General features: G+C 38.5%; 1 protein-coding gene across 1 annotated transcript; it reads right to left on the bottom strand.

The window, feature by feature from the left end:
• Nucleotides 1-407: 407 nt before the first annotated feature.
• On the bottom strand, nucleotides 408-8,825 carry ERG28 (ergosterol biosynthesis protein). The gene is made up of 3 exons (XM_077389705.1): nucleotides 8,323-8,825; nucleotides 3,213-3,419; nucleotides 408-685 (listed from the first exon to the last, which is right to left on the bottom strand). Exons 1-3 carry the CDS (start codon nucleotides 8,435-8,437, stop codon nucleotides 615-617), a joined length of 393 nt encoding a protein of 130 aa, XP_077245820.1. The 5' UTR covers nucleotides 8,438-8,825; the 3' UTR covers nucleotides 408-614.
• Nucleotides 8,826-9,355: the final 530 nt, after the last annotated feature.

Below are 9,355 nucleotides of genomic sequence, written 5' to 3'. Positions count from 1 at the left end.
AATCCAAACACTCCCATGATGTGCTTGGAGTGACCTTCATCATTGCTAAACTAATTTTGCATCCTAACCCATTGAGCTTAATTTGATTCAGAAAGCAAAGAAGTCATGCAGCATCATAAAACCTACTGATCATGAGACCTGCATTTCCACCAAACTAACCTTATTTGCCAATTTATATTGATAAAACTATCAAGATTTTGATTTTTAGCAAGAATTCAAAAGCTATTCCAACATCCAAGGTTTGAAAGCAAGATGGGCTTGCCGGAAAATGGAGCTGAACTAACTTGATTATGTTATGATCAAAGACCAGCTTCAAAAACTCTGTTTTTGAAGGATACTAGAATCTGGGTACTTCCAAAGGCAGATGACTCATTTAATGCAAGTTTAAGAGGAGATTTTAATAGTAATTCAAACATCACCTCTATTCTGAAATATTCCATTCATATAATCCACAAATACATGTCAAGAACAACGATATGCAGATCTTGGAGGAATGTAATAGAAAACAACAATGAAATAGAAAGATAGGATAGAGTTACACAAGGTGTTTGAATACATCTGCATCAGAAAATTGAAAAGAAAAGAATCAAAATCAAAATAGAAATGCAGAGGTTTCATTCTAGTTTTGAGGTTACTCGAGGTTTGTGTGCATTCCATTGAAGCAGCATCCATATTATCGACGTGCCTGATCAAAACAGAAACAAAGTTAGGTGAGCCGGGATCAATATACCCAGAAGAATAAAGTCTATTATATGCAGACACTCGGTAAGCTAGTTATTTCGGCAAAGAAGGATTCCCTCATGGGGAGAAAATCGAGTATTTAGTAGGGTTCCCTGAAGGGTGCAAGTCCAGAGTGTGATAGTGAAGATTAGCTCAATGAACAATTAGTTTGATGAAAATAAAATCACTATTTTTAATGCTAGTGCAAAAGAAGCCCTTCTCATGTGGTAGATCTCGCATGTAAGCTGAGATTGAACCAGTGTACATGCTAACCTTGAAAGGAGATGAGGGGATATTTCTATGTTCTGATATAAAGAGAGATCATATCTGGATTTAACATTGCTTTAATACCATAAGAAGAAATTAAAGATGGAGAAGATGTAGTATGCAAGAGGGGACATCAGAGATGTGAGAAGCCACACAATTCGTGTGGGTTGTCTTGTATTCAATGGTGAATCAAATCACATTGCAGCATATATATACTAATGACATACAAAATTATAAGAATGAACTTCATGGCTATTAATGTTGTCTCTAACAATGAGAATGTTTGTGTTTAATCTGGAATAGAGAATCCTTCATGAGCTAATAGAAGTAGTTGTAACTCAAAAAGGTAACAAAAGAGAATTTATATTTGTGATGAATACTTTATATTCATCACCAAGCCCACCCAGTAGATATTTTACTTGTCATCACCAGTTGGATGAAAGCAAAATTGGGCGAAGACCTTTGGGATGATTGAGGTAGTCTTATACATATGAGATCTCTCGTTGGCAGTTTGGGAGTTTAATAAGGAGGTGTATCATGCAGGCTTTAGACTAACACACATCTTTCATAATATGCTATCCAGAGATCACGAGCAGAGTCAACATATTCAATACTCAGCTAAAATTTCAAGAGAAATGGTAGACTCTCCAAGCTATGATGGTTTGATCCTTGGCTGCCTCCAAAGATGAAATTGAGGATTTCAAATCCATGAAAGCTCTTGTTTTATCCTTATCCATGAACTCCTGCATATTTCTAGACCCACGCGACAATGGTTGATCCACTCAATGGTTGGTTCAAACTGAATTTCAATGGAAGTTCCTTGGGAAATCCAGGTTTGGCAGGTATTGGTAGTGTTGTCCAGGACGCAAATGGCATCATCATCATGTCCTTTTCCGGGCCGGCTATGTTTTGCAATGCTAATGAGGTGGAGGCGAAAGTTCTTCTATTTAGCTTGGTATTTACATCATAATCTTGGCCCTTTGATTATCGAAGGTGACTCTGCCATCGCTATTGCCTGGGCTACGAATCGGAGTTCTTGCCCATGGAGGCTGGCCGGGACTGTGGATGAGATTAGAGATTGGGTTCGCATCATACGCCCGTCGCTAATGCATGTGCGAAGATTCGTAAATTCTTTGGCAGACGGCTTAGCGAAGGACAGTGTTCACCGTGACAATACTGTGATCGTTTTTTATGAGTCCAATATGGTTGTGGCATAGGTCCATCTTTTTATTGTATATGTGATCTGACTGGACATGAGGACATCTTGACCCCCCTGGTTTTGGGATAGTAATTTCCGGATCATTAATTAATCGTTACTTTTCAAAAAAAATAAAATAGAGAGGCACCATCAATACTGTCAGGGGTACCTTGTCATTGAGCTATTGGTAAGATTTGTCCTTTACAAATAATAAAATCATCACTAGGTAGCTTGATTGAAACAAGATGACGTAAGAAAGAGAATGAAGCGAAATAAGAGTGAAGATTAAAAAGATGCTATTGAAAGAAAAGATAAAGAAAGTGAGAGGGTGAGGAAAACAAGGAGGAGGAGAAGATCCATTCTTAATTAGATGAACAAGAGAGAAATGAAGGGAGAGATGTAGAAGCACTAGAGCACAAACAATCTCAGGCACTGTTTAGTGTTTTAGGAAAAAAAGAATGAAGGGGCAAAAATGAAGGAGAAGATAAGAGATTTTTGAAACGGAGAAAAAGTATTTGATGAATGAAATCAAATAGATTATAGGGAGATGGAAAGGAGTGCCTCTATATTAAGATGTGACTTCTGTAGGCTCAAAAAATGCACTGTGACTATGATAGACTACGAATATGAATATGGAAGAAGGTAAAATAGGAGAAGTCTGAGAGGATATTCATTCGTCGCCAAAACATAGGTCATTTAAAGAAAAGTACAGCAATTATATTAGAAATGACACAAATATCATTACATAAGTAAGCACTTTCATTCCAACAAACCAGACAAACCTTAATCAGTTAGTCGAGTTGACTAGGAAGTACAAATAATTTAAATTATCAAAATGAGAATATCAGCCAAACTGTCATGAATATTCATCAAAGAGAACACATTCTTCATAGGTGGACATTTAAAACGAGCTATCTTCATAGAAATGACTAAATCTATTGCCCATATGTTCAACTACGAAGCAAAATAAAAAATAAATAAAGGAGCCTCAAAATAACACGTCAAATAATAGCGGGAAAACTAATACCTGCAAAGATGCCAACAGTCGTCAGATTGGCAAGACTCATTGTCTTATATATGAAGTGTTCACTAAGAAAATGACCAAAGGCATAGATGAATGATAAAAAGGTTGCGATATAAAGTGGCCTGTTCTCGAGGTTGAATGCACACAGAAAGCAGAGAGTGCATGTCAAAAGTGTCCAAACACCAAATGTTCGGCCATGAACTTCGGTCACTGCAAAGGAAAAACATGCTTTAGTTAGAAATGCAACCTCACAAAACACAATATGCCACACGAAAAAAAAACTAAGTGAATTCAGTCAAGCTATTATGGCCGCAAATAAGAAAATCTGTTTTGACATTAGGTAGAGTAGTTGCTCATATGAGAATACAAATAAATCTGCACCACGAATGTGGAATATGCCAGATTTCCAAGGAAATGTCTATAGAGACGAGGTGTGTGTTATGTTGTTTGATATTACAACTGTAATATATGGATAATAATTGATTATGATTAATTTTAACTTGGTCTGTATGATTATTAGTTGGGCAAGAATGTCATTCACCAATCTTATGTTCTCTAAGCAGTATCAACAATGTGGCTGAAGATATCTATATAGATATATCTATCTACATATAGAGAATTTATATGGTGTAAGCCCTTACAGTCCCGTATTTTTCAAAAAGTACTGTAGGGACCACATTATAGGATGATCCAAACCGTCCATGTTATGGGCCACAACATAAATATGGTTGTGCCTAAAAAATCAGTTCCATAGGATGATCCCAACCCTCCGATCTATAGAGGAACTGCATATTATGATTGAGGAGATGATGCGAAGTAGCAGAAAAATATAAGGAAAACAAAAACTCTTTTGAATATATATTTTCTTTCCTCTATTTTTCAACCACTTCTTAACTTCTCGCCACTCATGGCCTCTCAATTCCCTTCCTTGCACACCCTCCTTGCCCCTCTCCCACCACTTGATAACAATATTCCATGGAAAAAAAATATTCATGGCTAAATGACATGACCTAGGGGATGAGTGTACTTTTCCACATAAGTCCCCCTTTACTCCAGTCTTCTTGTTGTAGTTAGATGGGGATTCAATCCTAGGGAGAGGGGAAGAATTAAGAGAACATGATTGAGGAGATGATGCGAAGTAGCAGAAAAATAAGGAAATTTTTTTTTTGAAAGATGGGGGATCCAATGTTTGTTCCTGCAGGGCCCACCATGGGCCCCATTGTAATCTCACGCAATATTGAAAAATAAGGAAAATAAAAACTCTATTTTGAATATAGTTTTTATTTCCCCTATTTTTCAACCACTTCTCACCTTATCGCCACTCATGCCCTCTCAATTCTCTTCCTTGCCCACCCTCCTTGCCCCCCTCCCACCACTTGACAACCCAATAGTCCATGGAAAAAAACTTTCATGGCTGCGAGACATGAACTAAGGGATGAGTGTACTTTTCCACATAATTCCCCCTTTACTCCAGTCTTCTTGTTGTAGTTACATGGGGATTCAATCCTTCAAATGTGTGTTACTGAATAACGAAATAAATCACCTTCTCCATAGTGGAAAGATGGGAGCAAAGAACTTCCACCATCTTCAACACTTGAATCTTCTCTTGTTCTTTATGTTGCTGTATCATTCTTGTTTGTTTTGCATCCATTTAATTTGTGATTTTTGTTCTTATATCACACTCATTTCTCTAAACAAACTCATTTCCAACAACAACCCCATGGTCTCTAAGTCATTCATACTGTTGAGAAAATCTGCAGGGTAAATCCGATCTGATCATGCATGAATAAATGAAAATGTAGAAAATAAAAGCAAGCCACAAGATGAACACCGATATTTTACGTGGATCGGCCAAGATGCCTACATCCACGGGTGAGAACACGATCTTCACTATGAGATAGGAGTATTATAAGGATTACAATGGATTAACCCGAAACCCACAAACCCACCTTTCCCTTGCTTCTCAACAAAGATTGTACATATAAGAGCAACCCGAGAGAAACTCCAAGAGAAAACCCCAAGAAGAACCTTTCTCTCTCTCTCTCCTCTCTTTTTTCTATTACCTCTTTTCTCGTCTCTCTCTTTCTCTTACCACACAGACTTAGCCTCCACACACTGTTCACATGAACAGCATATTCTTATCTTAGGTTTTCCAAAAACCTAAACTAATACTATTCTTTTGATTTTGCCTTCCCACCACAAAACACAATCCTAATTAAAATAGGAAAGTGGTGGTCGGAAGCAAGGCAACTTTTCCAACAATCTCCACCTAGTCTTGTTTTCCAGCCACCTAAAGATTTTCCGTGGATGTTGCCACCGGCCCGTTGCTGCCGCAAACCACCATTGGCCTTCCAAAGTACCATCTACACACCCTCGAATCATCTTGGTTCTAACTTCACCTGATTCGATCAACACTGTCAATGCACATTTGCAGCTACCAACCCGTTGACTCAACCACTCAACATTGGAGAGGGATCACTATCCCTCCTCTCCGTCACAGGTACCGTCACCTCCTCAACATCGTCTAAAACCTGGAAACCCGTCTCTGCACCAACTGCGAAAGAGATCTTAGGAACACTAGTCATTGTATCACCGAGTAGATGATATAACCCCAACACCCAACCCAACCCCCCTCCACACACACACTTCTCTCTTTTCATAAGAACCATATAACCACGTTTGATTTTTATGGCTCCACCAGCAGTTGAATACTAGCAACCCTTGGAGTCCAACAGGTCAAGCAACACAAGATTCTTCTGTATCTTCGGGACATACGCCACACTACCTAAAGTATAAACCACTCTGTCTAACATCTTGGCATACATGAACAGAGCACTCTGAATCTAGAATTCACTCATCATGAAGAGAAGTGTGATTACCTGTGGAGACTGTGAGAACATCTTAAACCGTTTTGCTCTATTCATCTGTTACGGCCACAACCATATTTGTAGGACCAGTGTTCGACTGGTCAGCTCGATTCAAACAAATCCCACTTGATGTGTCAGTATTCCTTGCAACGGTAACATTGTATACTAATGCGAGTGCTTAAGAGAGAAGAAGAAGCAATCAACACACAAGAACACAACAAGAGAAGAAGAACGAAAATGGGAGCAATGTTCAACGTAATTGATGTATCATCAATCACATAAGTTTATCAAAATCCAAAATCCCCTTCTACAGCTAATTTCTATCCCTTTAAATGAAAAACTACAAGACAAAATTCGGGCAAGGTCATCCACTACTAGCTTAGGGGCTTACATATCATAAATTACATTGGAACTCACAAAATTTGACTAGCTTGGGAACCCACAAACAGAATCCATTAAAATTGCCATATCTCTCCAACCACTTGTCTGATTTTCGAGCTGTTATATTCAAAGGACACATCACAAAAAGACCTACACCTTTCTAGTTTACCACTTTTCAAGATTTTACTATTTAGAAGTTCAATAATCAGGTTCAAAATCAAGATGCAACATTATGGCGGGAAACATAGGCATGACATGGCTGCCATGTTGGCACTGCATCATGCACCCTTTCCGTTGACGCTGGATCTTGACTTGCCTTTTCCTGATCCCTTGTCAAACGACCTTCCTATTTGATTCTCTCCACGAACAATCTACGCTTGCTCTTGACCAACATCTTGATTAAGCCTCATTTTAGTCTCATTTGATAAGAGTGTCATCGTGACTTCTTCCATCTTCATGGTATCCTTACCTAATATTAATGTAATCACCAGATTGTGGTATGAATCGGGAAGCAAAGGCCCTTGTCTTCTTTCTTCATCTTTTCTTCAACCTTGTGGAGCCAATCCACAAGCACGTTGAATAGAGTAATGTGTTCCAGAAGATTCTCACCTTCTTGCATCTTCAGCCAGTACAACTACAGCTTCAGATACAATTGGTTGGCCAAGCTTTTTGACATGTAAAGCTTTTCCAATTTCTCCCATAATTTAGGCACTTCTTTTCTTCTATAACGTTGAACATAATGTTAACTGCCAGACATAGCCGAATCATATTGACCGCCTTCGAACCAATATCTTCCCACTCGACATGCATCATCCTCTCCAGCTTTCCATTATTTCCTTTCAACGCCTTAGATAGGCCCTGATGAACAAGAATGTCCTTCACCCTCAGTTGCCATAGGGTGAAATTGCCTTTTACGTTGAACTTGTCGATGTTGAACTCGGTAGGACAAGAATTTACCATCATTTCAAACACTACCTTCTTGTTGTAGGGCTCCACCTTGAACAAGAATCACTTAGATAATCTTTCCACCCTTCGGCGATCACTGTAACCGGAATCCAATCACAATACGCACGATCACTCTATCCGGCCTCAATGATCGCTCCAACCATAGCTCTGATAGCACTTGTTGAGAAAGTCCACTGGGTAAATTTGAACAAATCGTGCACAAATAAATGGGAAAGTAGAAAATAAAATCAAGCCACAAGATGAACACCGAGATTTTACATGGTTTGGCCAAGATGGCTACGTCCACATGCGAGAGCACAATCTTGACTATGAGAAAGCAAAATTGCAAGGATTACAATGGATTAACCCGAAACCCACAAACCAACAACCCTTTCCCTTGCTTCACAACCAAGACCATACACACAAGAGCAATCCGAGAAAAAACCCAAGAGAAACAGCCCCAGAAATCCCCAAGAAGAACCTCTCTCACCTCTTTTCTCTTCACTATTTCTATCACTTCACAGCCCTAGCCGCCACACAAAGTTCACATGATGAAGAGCATCTAACTAACACTATTCTTTCTATTTTTTTCTTGCCATTCAAAAAAAAAGACTGCTCTTTCTATTTTGCCTTCCCACAAGAAAGCACAATCCTAATTAAAATAGGAAAATGTTGGTGGGAAACAAGGCAACTTTCCCAACACAGACATTAAGCAATCAAAAGCAGAGCATGAATTTCACAGCAAAGGTCTTAAATGACATACATTACTAATCATTATCACTGTAAAAAAATATATTTGTTAATTGATATCCGGTCCCCTTACCTCACAAAACTACATTGTTAACATCTGTGGAACAAAAATAACAAAGACAATAACTAAACTAAAACATCAAGGTGAGAGAAAATTGATGAAAACTCACTTGTAGAGTTGGAGAAAACAGCAAGCCTTAATGCCCATATGTCAAAGAATCCGAACCAAACAGAAGAGAGACGAAGCAAACCGAGTAGAATTAGCCACCATCCCAAAGCCTTCATTTCCAGATCAAAAATGCTTTTTTTTCAAGGATGTTTGTCACAGTTTTAAATCAATAAGCAGAAAAATTGAGAGGAGGGTATTATCATTGAATGATAGAAAATATAAAACCCAAGCTGGTGAAAAAAAAAAAAACCCAGTTCAGATGAAAGATCAAAAACCCAAAACCATATCAGAACAAACTAAATAATAGCATGTAAATCCAGAGAGTCTGGTTCTTTTTTGATGAATTAAAACACCCAAATGAACAGATCTTCAAAAATGGTAGCAACCAAATAGAGATTGTGGGGAAGAGAAAGACAGAAAACCAAAAGAAAAGATTGGGAAATGAGGTGAACAAAAGAGTTGGGAGAAATCAGTTTTTTTGGTGTTGATTGGTTTATTGGAATCGGCAGCTGATATCTGTACAACCTTGTTTTGATACTTGCACTAACTCACCTTGTCCTTTTGTTTTCAAATAGTATGAAAGAGCCTTTTGGGAATCGTTAAAACCTTTGACGGCTACCCAGATAATAAAATACAAGGTCAGTTATTGTAATTATTAAAACATGGTAGTGCGGATATCAGAAGCGTGAATGTTTATTCACTAGTAAAAAAAAGTATTCTCTAGGGCGTATGATAATAGAGAAAAGAGAAGGTACTCCCAACCTTAAAATAACAGTTTGAGCTGCATTGTTTGGGTGATCCAAAGCATTCATTTGATGCGCCCTCACATAGATAAGGTGTACCCAAAAAATCCGCTCGATAGTATCATCCTAACCCTATGAACTGTGGCGGCAAAAATGGACAGATTTGTGCAGGTTTATACACGTCAATTTTTGCCCCCACAGCTGTCCATTTTTGCCCCCACAGTTCATAGGGTTAGGATGATCCTATCGAGCTGATTTTTTTGGGCACACCCTGTCTATGTGAGGGCCCAT

Source organism: Tasmannia lanceolata, unplaced genomic scaffold (assembly GCF_043159265.1).
Source record: "Tasmannia lanceolata isolate RefF3 unplaced genomic scaffold, GAP_Taslan_0.1 ptg000002l, whole genome shotgun sequence".
NCBI lineage: Eukaryota > Viridiplantae > Streptophyta > Magnoliopsida > Canellales > Winteraceae > Tasmannia > Tasmannia lanceolata.
Note: the sequence above shows the minus strand (reverse complement) of the source record. Positions and strands in the feature narration are given on the sequence as shown.